Source organism: Sus scrofa, chromosome 14, assembly GCF_054392235.1.
Source record: "Sus scrofa isolate SSC_HxYL_T2T_F1_AM1 chromosome 14, Sscrofa_HxYL_maternal_Yorkshire_Landrace_v2.0, whole genome shotgun sequence".
Taxonomy (NCBI): Eukaryota; Metazoa; Chordata; class Mammalia; order Artiodactyla; family Suidae; genus Sus; species Sus scrofa.
In genome coordinates, this window is record NC_139396.1 from 19,684,144 (window position 1) to 19,698,175 (window position 14,032).

At 50.4% G+C, this 14,032-nt stretch overlaps 1 protein-coding gene across 1 annotated transcript; it reads left to right on the forward strand.

Annotated features, from left to right (window-relative positions):
- Positions 1-1,709: 1,709 nt before the first annotated feature.
- On the forward strand, positions 1,710-13,732 carry LOC146396392 (putative serine protease 47). Its single transcript, XM_084995666.1, has 5 exons — positions 1,710-1,920; positions 3,620-3,803; positions 4,974-5,251; positions 7,512-7,672; positions 13,415-13,732. Exons 1-5 carry the CDS (start codon positions 1,710-1,712, stop codon positions 13,730-13,732), a joined length of 1,152 nt encoding a protein of 383 aa, XP_084851792.1.
- The last annotated feature ends 300 nt before the right edge of the window (positions 13,733-14,032 follow it).

The window sequence follows — 14,032 nt, forward strand, 5'->3', positions numbered from 1 at the left end:
ATCTTATTCTTTCCAAAACTTTTGATTTTAAGGGGTATAGAAATTCTTGTTCTGGAAGTCTACTCCCATCTAGAAAGGAATCTCGTTAATGTAAGAAGAGAGTCATTGTAAACATCTGCAAATGTATTGAAAATATATTAAGTTTTAATCAGAGAAAACCCTTCATTTTAAAAAATGCAAATATATTGCATTCTAAATTCTTTACATAACACATCTATGGAAGGATTTAAGTAAACACTAGTTCCCTGTGGGAAAGAGGACTGGGTGGACAGGGGAAAGAGTTGGGAGGACGCATGACTCAACACTGCATATTCCATTTTGCACAATTGGATTGTGATCCATGAGAAGGTATTATTAGTTTAAAAAAACTAATAAAAAAGTTAAATATTTAACAATAATAGGGAAAAAGTTAAATATTTACCAATAATAATTTCTGGTCTTGGACTTGTGGGCTGCACAACCACGTTTTTGATACACTGGGGCTCTCCAGAACAAAGGAATATTAGGCTGGTCCTGCTGGATATTGGTTGGAGCACAAGGACTTCTTCATTAGGAATTATATACCTACAGCTATGAACATATTGGATCTGCTGAGACGATCCTAATTTCAAATACTTTGTTCCATGGCACCATCATTACAGAAGTGTTTATCAGATGATAAATTGTGAATTTTGTTCAGAAAGTCTAGCCTCTGTTGAAGTAAGTTAAGAGCCAGATAGGAAGCAGAGTGGGTTGAGGGAAAAAAATTGGGTTAATGGATAAAGAAGTGAAAGGAAACATCAAGTCAAACCTTGGTGTTTGACTCTGAAAACCAATTCATAGATTGCCTGAAGAGGCACTCAACAATTTATGAGTGATTTTTTTTCTATTTCTTTAATTTTGTATCTATATGAGTGATAGATGTTCACTAAATTTATTGTGATGATCATTTTATGATTGTATGTAAGTGAAATCATTAAGCTCTATGCCTTAAAGTAAAAAAACTGAAAAAAGAGAGCTAATGGATTGAGTTAATATTAATGTATCAGTATTGGCTCACTAGTTGTGACAAATGTGCCGTAACAATATAAGATCTTAACAAGAGGGGAAATTGGGTAGGGGGATACGCAAAGTCTTTGTATTATTTTGCAACTTACTCATACATCTAAAACTCTCCCAAAATAGAAGATTGATTTAAATACAAACATAAACAAATGAATGAAGAAAAATGTACTGGAAATCATTGAAACGTCGCTTGTGATACGGGAACTTCATGGTATAGAAATAATTTTTCAGTGGAGTTATTTTAAAAGTTAATAGGGGAGTTCCCGGTGTGGCTCAGTGGTTAATGAATCCGACTGGGAATCATGAGGTTGCGGGTTCCATCCTTGGCCTTGCTCAGTGGGTTAAGGACCCGGTGTCACGTGAGCCGTGGTGTAGGTCGCAGACGCGGCTCGGATCCCGCATTGCTGTGGCTCTGGTGTAGGCCAGCGGCTACAGCTCCAATTGGACCCCTAGCCTGGGAACCTCCATATGCCATGGGAGCGGCCCTAGAAATGGCAAAAAGACAAAAAAAAAAAGTTAATAGGAAGGTCATGTGGGATCAGGGCTGGGTTGGGGCGGGGTCAAGGCGCGGTGGGGGCGGGGTCAAACCTTGGCCAGGGCGGGGGCAGGGTCCAGGCCCAGGGCTGAGTCAGGCCAGGTTCAGGCCCAGGTCCACAGCACTGACAATGGTCTCAGAGGCGAGGCTTCGGCAAGTAGGAGGCCAGCCTGCCGCCCTCCTCTGGCTGCAGCTGGTGCTGCTGCGGCCATGGTCGCCCACCACCACCCTAAACCTGCGAGGGTCCTGGGCCGACCCCGGCCCAGCTCCTGCAGCCGTGCGAGCGGTGGAGGGTGGGCCTCTGACTCCGGAAGCACAGCCATTGGCCTGGGAAGCCACAGGTGCGTGGGGGCCTCTGTGTGGGGCTGAGAAGGTGGGCCTGCAGGGCCTGAGGGGGCTTGACTGTGACCAGGGCTTGGTGCCCAGGGTCACTGAACCTCTTCTTTTGTTTGCGGTCAGGTCCATCTAACCAGGCAGCCCAGAGACCACCTTAACACAGGTGGGTCACAGGACCCCTACTGAGGGGCCTCTGGGATGGAAACTGCCCCAGGACCCTTGTGGGGCTGTGCAAGTGGGCACTGGCAGGGTCCAGCCTGAGGCTGGGTGGAGGAAAGCCCAGGACTGCTGAATGGGGAGCCCTGAGTCCCTGGGGCCCAGGCCCTAGAGCAGGATGCCTGCTCTAGGGGCCCTGGCCTCACCCCTGCCCTCACGTGTGGGTCCCAGAACCATGGCTGTCTTCATTAGCCCACTCCCTCTTATTTATTTAATTTTTTGGCCACTGCATAGAGTGTTTTTTAATCAATTAATTTATTTTTTCCGCTGCTGGCCGCAGCTTAATGTGGGATTCCCAGTTCCTGGACCAGGCATTGAACCCTGGCTGTAGTGGTGAAAGCACCAAGTCCTAACCACTAGACCACCAGGGAACGCCCACCCCTCTTATTTGTAAATGGAGAATCCTGAGTCAGAGGCAGGGAGTGACTTTCCCCAGGTTGATGCTGAAACTCAGTCTCTGTGGACATGCTCTGAATTGAATCTCAGAGACAGAGTTGTGGGTGAAGTAGAAAAGAACAGCTTAATTGCTTTGCCAGGCAGAGGGGGCCACAGTGGGGTAACAGCCTCAAGGCTGTGTGCCCCCACCTCGAGGGCTGAGTGAGGTTCAAAGAGCAGGGCTTGATCAGCTTGTAGACTTTCTTCGGATTGGTGGGTGGTGAGGTACTTGGGAGTCAACCTCATCCACCTTCTGGTTCCACCTTGTTTGGGTCTATGTGCTTGTGTGCAGCATATAGGTAACTTCTTCCACCTGGTGGGGTTTCAGTATCTGCAAAACATTTCCAAGGACATGGCTCAGAATATTATCTATAGTCCTTGAGGAGGAGCTAAATATTCTTACTCTGTTTAATCGTTAAAATATTATTTTGCTTTGCTTGACTATTTTCCTTTCTTCCTGCACTTTTCCACTTCTCCAGGTAAATGTACTCTGTGACTAAAGTTTTCTACAGACAAAAGGCAGGCAGAGGACATGGGTGGGGGTCTATTAGGGGAGGCCTCATGGGGTCCTGCTAAGTTCCATGGTCACACATCACCCCAGACTCCTGCCTGCAGATCTGCTTCTCTAAGATACTGGGGCAAAGTGGAGGGGCACCGGCCCTTAGAAGCTATGATTTGAGTGCATAATGTTGGCAACTTCGGAGACCTTGAGTTGTTGAGGTGTGTTAGTTCAGGGAAATAAGGCCTGGCACATGGCCAGCCTTTGGCAGACTCCCTCAGTGATGTCCAGCTCAGCAGATATGCTGCCATGAGCTGTTGCCACCTTTGGTCACCCTTGGCATCTCACCACAGCCCTGGGCCTTCATGCTCAGAAAGCCTGCTCCATTGTGCTCTGCTGTCAAATTCTCAGTGGCAGCTGGTAAAGGCAGAGTCCAGGCAGCCGTGTCCTTTTGGCCAGGCCACTGGACACTTGCCCTTGGTTTTCCCATCTGTGAAGTGGAGGGGGCCTCCCTGGTAGTGGCATTTGGGGTCTCACCCATGTCTCTATTGTAGGTGGCAGGGGAGTCTCCACAGCGTGCGGGAAACCCAAGGTGATGTGGCGGATCTCTGGTGGTCAGGATGTGGTGGCTGGCCAGTGGCCATGGCAGGCCAGCCTGATGTACCAGGGCTTGCATGTCTGTGGAGCTGTCCTCATCAACTCCCGCTGGCTGGTTTCTGCTGCCCACTGCTTTCTCAAGTGAGTCCTCTTTCCTAGGGTGCCAGCAGAGGCACTGGCAGGGGAGGAGTGAGGGTGTCCCACCCCAGCTCCTCTGGGCTTTCCTCTGGGGCTGTCTGTGGCCCAGAGGTCCATGTCATTCCTGCCTTTGACCTGTGTACCTTCTACCTGGACTGTCCTCCTGGCTCCCTTTCCCAGACCCTCCCCAGACTCTGCCCTCAGCCCCTGGGCCTGTCTCCAAACACAGATGTGCCCCAGAAGAGTAGCAGTGTCCATTCTGGCTGCCATGCAGTGTGGACCAATCTCAGATCACAGTTTCTCAAGGTCCCCACATTTCCAGGTTTCTGAGTCTAGGCAGGGACATGGGACCTCATGTCTGGCGAGCAGCTGAATGGCTCTACTTTTTACTCTTGCAAAACTGTGTGCCCAGGAGGAATCATGGTCACTAGTGTGCATGTGGGAGATGTGGTGCCAGGCTGTGCGGGTGGGAGATGGGGCACCCTGGGAGAGTGATGTGGCTGCTCAGGAGTCTGACACACCTGGCCCTCCTGGGTCTGCTCAGTGCCCAGCTTGTGAACAGATGAGGAGGCATCCCCAGGGAGTTGGAACATCACAGCCCAGGTCTGGGAGCTGGAGCTTTGGGAGCTCAGAATCTGATCAGCACCTACTCTATGGGAGCAGCTGTGTTCAGGGCAAATGCAAGTTTCTGTTTCCTACACTCAGTTGCTCCTTTACCTTACAGATCTTTGGCAAGTGCTTCTAACTGAGCGGAGAAACAGCTATTTGGCAGGAAGGTGGTTAAAGAAGGGAGGGGTCAGGAAAATTGTGGGGCCATAAGGTGGGTTGTAGGAGCCTTGGGAAGGTAAAAGTAGAGCAGGGTCAATCCAGAACATCTCCTGTAAACAATCCAAGGTCCTTCATTTGATGAGCCCACCAAAGACCTTTCCAGCACAAGGATTCAATGCTCCTCTGATTCTTGGATATGGTGGAGAAACCATATGTCTGAGGTTGTAAGTAGAATATCAGTCTCAAGAAAGAAGTGCTCCTGAACTTTAGGAATGCAGAGACCAAGGCTGGCACCATGGGGGGTGCAGGGGTCCAGGTGGATGTCAGCAGTTAGATGAATATGCAGGGGAAGAGACCTAGCCCACACTCAGGGATGATGGTGACAGCATGCTCTTCCTCCTCCAGAAAATCCCATGCTCCAGAGAACTACCGGGTCCTGTTAGGAAGCACGCAGCTGTTTGAACACACTCAGCACACCCTGGAGATGTCCGTGAGCTGGATTGTCATGCACCCAGACTTTGAGAAGCTTCATCCCTTCGGAAGTGACATAGCCATGTTACAGCTGCTCTTTCCTGTGAACTTCACTTCCTACATCATCCCTGCCTGCCTCCCAGCCCCTGGCTTGCAGCTGCTTAATAATGCATCCTGCTGGATAACTGGCTGGGGGATGCTCAACGAGGAAAGTGAGGGGGTAGGGGAGAGGCTGGGGTGGGAGGGCAGATAAGGGGGAAGTGAGGAGGAGGAAGAAGGGAAGGAGGACAGAGGAGGGGAGGAGGGGAGTAGGGGTGCCCAGGCAAAACAACGGCTGGACCTTGGTCCACTGTGCCTCATTTCCAGAGGACTGAACCATTCTGGCTCTAGTTCTGAAAGTGTGTGATTCTAAAATTCAGTGTTCCCTAAGTGCAAAGCTCTGAAAATCTGGGAATCTTTGACTGTTGGATGTTAAGAACTCAGGTTCTTGGAACCTGTCAGCTTCTTGATTTCAAGGCTTTAATCAACTATAGATCTAAGATGACTTGATTCAACTCAGATGTCCTGCTTGGGGCCTGGCCCCTTCTAGGCCACTGAGGAACCAAGATTTCCCATTGGAGGCACTTAGGAAAAATGGAAAGAAAACATATTTATGACTTCTGACCTGTGAGCCTCCAAGGTAAAGTTAGAATGACTACAACTTAAGAGTGTTTCACTCTTTGAACCTCACTTTGCTCTTCTCCCAACCCAGGTCAACTGTCTACTTTGTGGGTTTATTAGGTGAACTGAGTAACACAGAAAAAGTTTGTGTTTTTCTAAGATTGAAAGGGAAGAAATGCAGGCAAAAACTCATGAGTAAGAGTGTTTATTAAAGAAAAGAGTGTTTATGGTTGGGCACAAGCTTATGTGGCAGAGTTAGGGGGAAAAGAATGTGTATTTGCAATTATTTGTAAGGTTGTAATTTGGTAGGTGTTTCTCAGGATAGGAGGTCAGATTTTGATCAGACCCTGTCTTCACTGGGTGGGATGTGCCAGCATTGCTGGCCCTTCTCAATAGTGTATCAGTAACAATCCCCAACCACAGGTCAGATAACCAGGTCCCCAGCATTGTCTCACACACACACACACACACACACACACACACACACACACACACACACACAGTCTGGTTCTTCCTTGAGGACAGGGACTCTGTCTTTCTTGTTTTAATATCCCAGCCTATGCCCCAGGGCCTGGCAGCGGGGTAGGTGGCAATGCTGCCACCCTGGTCCTGTAGACCACCCGTTCTTGCATGGACCTCCAGACTGGTCTGCTAGCTCCCACCCTGTGTGCCCTACTTTAGTCTCCACACAACTGCCTGAGTGTTTGCTTTGAAGCAGGTGTTGTGCCAGTTCCCTGCTCTTTCTCCTCAGTGCCTTCTCATTTATGCTTAGAAAACTGTCCAAATGTCCTACCTTGGCTCTCAGGCCCTGTGCAATGTTGGCCCCCATTCCTCTCTGCTCAGCTCCTACTGCACCCTCACCCACGCCATCCCAGCCACCAGGCCCCTTCCTGCCTTGAATATCCTGAGGCTGTCCCCACCTCAGGACCTTTACCTTGGCTGCTTCCCCAGCCTCACAGGCTCTCCCTGCTAATCTGGGTGACTCATTTCTTTGATATACAACTCAGCTCCTCCTCTGAAGAGTTTTCCTTGATGTGAAACCTAAAACAGGCAATGCATAATGTCACATTTCCCTGTTGTATTTCCTTACCACACTTCTCAGAGCTAAATAATCCTACTTATTTACTTCACTTACCCTGGTTCCCCAACTAAAAATGTTCCCCTCTATCACTAGTGTCTAAACAATAGCTAACCTGAAGACAGATGAATAAATGAGTGATTGAATGAGAGGATGGATGGAGGATGGATAGGAGGGAAGATGAGTGCCTGGAGGGGAAGATGGTTGAGTGGGTGGGAAGAGGGATGGAGAGAGTGGATATATTGATTGATGGAGGGAGAATGGGGAGATAGATCCAAAGATGGATAGGCCAGCAGATAGATGGAAGGGTGAGTGGATGAATGGGGCATGAGACAAGATGGGTAGATGATGGACGGAGGAATTAGTGGAGGGAAGGAAAGGTAATGACTGACAAATGGAAGTGGAAAGGATGGTTTGTGAAAGGGTAGGTGGGTTGGTGAATGGTTGCTAAGCATCAGTGATTGGCATGCATTGGTAGGATTTGCCTTTTTTCTTTATGGACTACGAGTGGTGTGGTCTATTGCTATGAGAGAGGTGGTGGGAATAGGATGAGTTTGGAAACGTTTGAGAAGCAGGGGAGGCCTTATTAGGCATAGGTAGAAGACTGATAGAGAGCTGAAAGCTCAGCTTTGCTGAGAAAACCCTATGATGCAGGGGTGGTGGTGAGCAGTAAGGCAGAAGAGCCTGTAGCTAAGCTCTAGCAAACTTCACTAACTTCCTTCTTATCCTCACAGCGCCTCTGCCCACACCCTTCCATCTCCAGGAGGCTAAGGTGGGCCTCATTGAGAACCAGTTCTGTAATCTGGTATATGGACACAGGCTCAGCAAGAACTTCTCCGTGTATGAGGAGATGCTGTGTGTTGGGGACTTCTCTACAGGAAAGGCCATCTGCCATGTAAGTGAGGTCATTTCCCTTCTTCCCTGGCCTGTTCTCAGGGCCTCAGTTTCCATGGTGGGAGGCTGTGTTGCCTCCACTCTCTTTGTGGAGACCCCTGGTACCTTCTGTTTCGTCCCTCTACCTATGTTCCCAGGCTCTATCTCTTGGTAGTGTCCCCCAGGCTAGCCCCTTCCTCAGCCCATTGCACAGGAGGACAACTACTACTGGCAGGACACTCCAGCAGCATCTATTTTCGAGGCATATTTTAAAACCTTTATTGAAATATACATACAGAAGAAGGCATTCATACTCTTTCCCTACATGTGTAGTTTGATGAACTTTCACAGTGCTACACCCCAGGTGGCCAACACTCCTCTCCCCTTCTTGTCACCAACACTCAATGGAAACTCTCATCTTCACCTTAACACTTTATATTAGATTCTGAATTTTCCATAAGTAGAGCTTATTTCCAGTTGTCAGATTTTCACGTCTTAACATTATGTTTGTGAGGTCCATCCACACTGTCACACGTAGGTATAGTTTGTTCAGCCTCATTGCCCTGCAAGACACTATCGTGTGAATTGAATTCGATGGGCAGTTCTGCTCTCGATGGATATTTTTGTAGCTTCCAAGTTTTTCATTTCATTTCACTTCCAGAGGTTTTCTATTTGATTTCACAGAAGCCCCTGAGGAGAACTGTTAGATTAAAAACTATCTGCATGTTCAGCTTTGGCAGATGTTACCAAACATCTCCGGAGGGGTTGCACCAGTTCCACACATTCCAGCAGTGGCTGAGAGTTTACAAGCTCACCAACACTTGGCACTTTCCATCCTTCCTAATGGTGATGATTTATTGTGGTTTGCATTTTCCTGATGACGGATGAAATATACTTCCGTAGGTTTATTGCCGTTGAATATCTTCTTCCTAATTTACCTTCCATTTTTTCCCCCTGTGTCTTTTTCTTTAGGGGCTCTTGGTACATGTGTCTATTATGTACATTCCAGACATGAGTGTACTGTTGAATTGTGAAGATGTCTATCCACTCTCTGTAGTGTCCTATTTTAGAAGTGGGCAAACAGGCCCAAAGAGGGAAAGCACTCCCGTAAAATAAGGAGGGCCTGCGTGTTCTGACTCCAAGCTTCACCTGGCCTCCAGGCCTTCACCACATCCCCTCAGGGCCCAGCACCCTGAACTGGCATTGGGTGCCAAGCTTTTACACAGATGGCATCGTGGAGTGGAGGGCAGAGGGTGAGGGTTCTGGAGTTAGAGGCACTGCTCTGCCCTTGGGTGGTCTTTTCACCATCTGAGCCTGTGTCTTATTCACGGTGTAGGAGTCTGAGGCCTCCTTCATGGGATTGTTGAAAGGGTGGTGTAGGGGGTTGGATAGTGTCCCCTAAATTCGTATCCATTTGGAATCTCAGAATGTGACCTTCTTTGGAAATAAGTCTTTGCAGCTGTGATTAGTTCAGAATCTTGAGATGTGACCATTGTAAATTTCAAGTGGGCCCTGTACCAATGACTTATGTGAAGAGGGCTAGACACAGAGACACTTGCTTTCAGACTTCCAGCTTCCAGAACCGTGAGAGGATACATTTGCATTGTTTTTATAGTTACCCAGTTTGTGGCACTATGCCTTGGCACCCCAGGAGATGCACACAGGAGGGACAAGATGACTGGGATTGTGACTTTAGCCTAGCCCATGAGAAGGCCACATGGATAGATATCTTCATGGCAGGCCAGTGAGCTGCTGGTAGAAGGCAGACCCATATTTCTTGGTTCCCAGTTCTTAAACAGTGGTATAGATTTGTAGCTGCCTGGCCTGGTCTGGCCTCCTCACAGAGCCAGCTCCACCCAGAAGTGGAACAAGTGTTCAGCCCCCACCCTGCCCAGTCCACATCCAGCTGTCACCATGGACCTCCCTTACAGCCTTGTCCACCTCCCTTCTCCTGCAGGAATTATGCCAATGGAGCTCAAGGCCAGAGCCTTGTGTCTGCTCACCTGCTGGATATTCGTAGTGCCCCTCGACCCCACTCTTCCGCTGGTTTCTCTCCAGGCTGAGAATACCCCTGAGCTGGACACTCGGGAGTCCCAGCAAATGACCCCCCTCCTGCCTCCCCTTCCACCTACCACCGCCTGACTGAGAGATTCCACCTAGATTCATCTTCTGCCATGTCACCTGCTCTGGACCCCACCCTCCAACCTGGGGCTCCCACCTCTCCCCACAAGGGCCCCTCCCTCTGCACAGGGGGTCCAGAAACAGGTCTGAGGAGAGAGAGCCTGCCAAGGCACTCAATGCTCAGACTGTGGGGCAAGACAGACCTGGTTCCAGTGACTGGGATTGTGGCCTTAGCTAAGTCTCCTCACCCATGAAATGGAATTGCTCATGGCCTCCACTGAAGAAGGTTCCTATAGAAATGCAGCACTGTGCCTGGCATTCAGTAGGTACTTAACAAGTTTTGGCTTCCAGTCTCCTGGCCTGGTTTGCCTCCCTCTCTCTGGATTGTACCTGGCTTAGACCCAACCTCTTGCTGAAGGTGGAATTCACTGCTCTGGCCCTGCCCAACACAGACACACCCACACCCCCCCACACACACACACATGCATGAACATGCAAGAGTGCACATGCAAGGTTTGCTTTGTATCTACAGTAGTGCAAACTGTAGCTCACGTTTCATGTGATACCTTAGATTTGGGGTTTCTCCCTTCTTCCCTTCCTTTCTTTCTTCCTTCCTTTTCCTTCCTTTCTTTTATTCCTGCTCTACCTGCAGCATATGGAAGTTCCCAGGCTAGGGGTTGAATGGAAGCTGCAGTTTCCAGCCCTTGCCACAGCCACAGCAATGCCAGATCTGAACCACTTCTAGGACCTATGTCACAGCTTGTGGCAATGCCAGATCCTTAACCCACTAGGCAAGGCCAGGGATTGAACCTGCATCCTCATTTGTACTAGTCAGGCTCTTAACCTACTGAACCACAATGGGAACATCTCTTAATTTTTTAAAGACCTCCAGAGTCCACCTTAAAGAATATAGAAACAATAATGAAAAGTCAGGTAGCGCAGTTAACCTTGGAGGAAATTTATTGGTGTAGTCGCATCACCACTTCTCAAGGGGTGCCCCCTGAGGCTATGAGGGCTGTACCGACATCTGCCCTAGAAAAGTGGATGCAGTAGAACAGATGGTCCCAGAGGAGGCTCTCTCCTGCCTTCTGAGAGCTCCCCAGGAGTCAGGAGGCTATTGGAGCCTGACTCAGAATCCGTCATCATTTCCGCAACTGCATGGGTCCCCTGTGTGAATCCCTGAGGGCGGCAGTGAACAGGGAAAGGCCTTCCACTGGCCTCACACAGCTGGGAGGGGGTCCACCGTGCAGAGGGCTGAGGCCACCCCAGGTGGGGACCACAGAGGGGAAGGGCTGAAGTAATGATGGCACGTTCCCAAGAAGGTGCCTTACTTGGAGCTGCCTTACTTGGAGCTACAAATCCCCTCCAAGTGAATGGCTAAACCCACGGAAATTTATCTTATATTTCTGGAGGTCAAAAGTCTAACATCAAGGTGTTGGCCAGGTGGGTTCCTTCAGGAGGCTTTCCTAGGGGAGAATGTTTTCTTGGTTTTCCCAGCTTTTTAGAGGCCACCCTCATTCCCTGGCTCACACCATTTCCGTCCTCAAAGTGCAACACCTCTGCCTCTGCTTCCGCCACATCTTCTGCTCTGACTCTGACCTCCTGTGTCTCTCTTTCCTTATGAGGATCTTGATTACATTGGACCACCCAGAGAATCCAGGAAAACCTTCTTAGCTCAAGATCCTCAACTCCATCACTGCTGCAGAGTCCCCTTTGCCACATGAGCTAATAGCCACAGGTTCCAGGGATGAGGATGGGCATCTCTGAGGGTTGTTTTTGGCCACCACACCATGTACCCTTCACTCTCCTTCAACCTGCCACTTCCCCCACCCCGCCCTCTCAGCTGAAGATCTTGCTTGTTTCACTGAGAACCCCACAGCAGCCAATCAGACTAGCGTCATTCGTCCTGACAACCCTACACACCGTCTATCCCAGCGTCTTCCCTCTCTCCTCAGCCTCAAGTTCCATCCCTGCCATGCCCAGAGTCTCTCCTGCTCCATGTCCTCTGATGCCCCTTCCATGGCTCCTGTGTAAATGCGCACCATCTACTGCTCAGTTTCTTTACCTCCCTTCCCCCAAAGACTCCTCCCAACAGTCCTGAATCTAACCCACTCCACCTAGGAGTGTCCCCAGCTTGCTATCCAAAACCTCAAGGCCACCATCCCCAATAGCTTGTCTCACCAGAACCGCCTGTGGATCTGAGTCCTCCTCTCACTTGGCACTTAAGCAAGTCTCCCTCCTGTTTCCTGGGCCCAGGCACTCACCAGATGCTCTGCTCTATGCCTGGTCCCCTCCCCTCCCACCTCTAAATGCTGGGGCCCCAGGGCTCCATGCTCAGCCTGCTTCTATCCCTCTGCACTTCCCCCCATGGTTAATGACAGAAAGGCTCAGATTTGACAGGTCCTATAGGCAGCTTCAAACTATTGTTCCAAATCTGACTGTTCTTACCACCTGGCCCCTCTCCATCAGTAATCTCTCCTGTAGCTGCCTCCCAGCTGGTTCATTCTCCACACAGCACTGGACTGATCCAGGCACTAGACATGACCTAGACAGTTCTCCATGGGGATCAAATCCTACCCTCTGCCATAGGCCCTGAGACCCCTCGTCCCATATACTTTCCTCACTCCCCACATGTCACTGCTCTTCCTCCCACCCACCTGGCATATCCCTCCTTCCCTGGTCTGCACTTACTCCTCCCAGTGCTCCTGCTTCAGAAAGTTCAGTTGTTTCCCGCTTGGAAACTCTGCCTTGTGTTTCCTAGTGCAAGAAGAGTAGCCTTTCACCTCCACTTGATGAAGTGCCCTTCCCTTCCTGTCCTAACCCTTCCATGCCTTGTTTCCACATGTCACATCTGCCAATGGCAGGCTGGTTGGCTTATTTACAAAAGCACCACAAAGGAGGAGACCCTGTGCCCAGGGCAGAGGCTTCCTGGCTGCTTGCTGCACATGTTGGATGGGTAAGTGGAGGAGCAGCAAGCGTGACTAAGGCCCCTGCCCCTCTACCCCCAGCCACAAGGACCAGACCCTCCCTTTGGCTGATGACATGAGGAGATTTCCAACCAGATGGCCCTGCCCTGAGAGCATGAACTCTAGTAAGTCCCAGCAGATTTCATTCTAACCCCCACCGACTCCCTGAGTAATAGAGGTTGCCTCCGCCAGGCCAGGGTATGGGCATCTTCTGAAATTGCTCAACCAAGGTGTTGAAAGTAAACCAAATGACTAAATGAATGAAAAATGAAGAGGGTCCAGGTAAGGGGTGTGCTGGTGCAGCCCAGGGTCTTGCAAGAGCTGAGGTCTGCAGGGGCTTGAGCTGGCCAGGCTCCACTCCCAGACCAACTCTCTTGGGCATTGTGGGTGTAGCTGTCCCTTCTCTTCCTTGGACAGTGCCTTGTCAGGGATATCCAGGCTGTCTCTGGGCACAGGGGTCCATATGATCATAGACTGAAACCTGTGATTGTCCTGAGGGCCAATCAGGGGCCTCCTAAAACATGATGCCATTGCCTCCCTGCATGGCTTAAACAGGCTGGTCTGCTGTGGGATGCTGGTGTTTGGACCTTCCCAGAAGTCCACCTGAGGGACCGTAGATGGCAGAGACTCCTCTGACCTAACTCAGTTGCTCACAGTAACTCCCCTCTCTTTCCTAGGGCGATTCCGGGGGGCCCCTCGTCTGTGACCTCCTCAGTTCATGGGTTCTGGTGGGGCTGGCCAGCTGGGGCTTGGACTGCCGACATCCCACCTACCCCAGCATCTTCACCAATGTCAGCTACTTCTCCCATTGGATTGACGAGATCCAGAAGTGCACACCCCTCCCTGAGCCCATGGCCCCTCCTCCTCACACCCAGGTTCCATCCCAGTCTCTGCAGGCTGCTGGCTCGCCTGGGCCTGGCACAGCCTTTGTGCCTTCAGAGACCTGGACCCTGCTGCTGTTTGTGCTCCGGGTCCCGTGGCAGGCCTGGTGCTGACCCGCCCAGCTCCTGTGCTCCTGTCTCTGCCTCAGAGTCCAGTCTCTTCTCTGGAAACTGCGGCCCCTCCCCCACCAGCTCCATCAGCTTTCCATGGCCCCATCTTGGCATTTCCGTCCAACAGTGGCCACCCCACAAACCAAGCCTGCAATCCCAAATAAACAAATGAAAGACTCCTCCTGCTCCTGCCTTGGGGCCCTACAGCCCCTCCTGACCTCCATCCGTACCTCTTCCATTGAGGTCCACTGTCTGACTCCCTGGACAAGGAAACAGGCCCTGGCAGAGAAGCTGTCTCAGGAG

Bases quoted from the DNA above. Each gene is read 5' to 3' on its own strand.
- LOC146396392 (XM_084995666.1), top strand. From the start codon at position 1,710: ATGGTCTCAGAGGCGAGGCTTCGGCAAGTAGGAGGCCAGCCTGCCGCC. The intron at 3,804-4,973 runs GTGAGTCCTCTT...TTCCTCCTCCAG, and splicing joins GCTGCCCACTGCTTTCTCAA to AAAATCCCATGCTCCAGAGA. The intron at 5,252-7,511 runs GTGAGGGGGTAG...TTATCCTCACAG, and splicing joins GGGGATGCTCAACGAGGAAA to CGCCTCTGCCCACACCCTTC.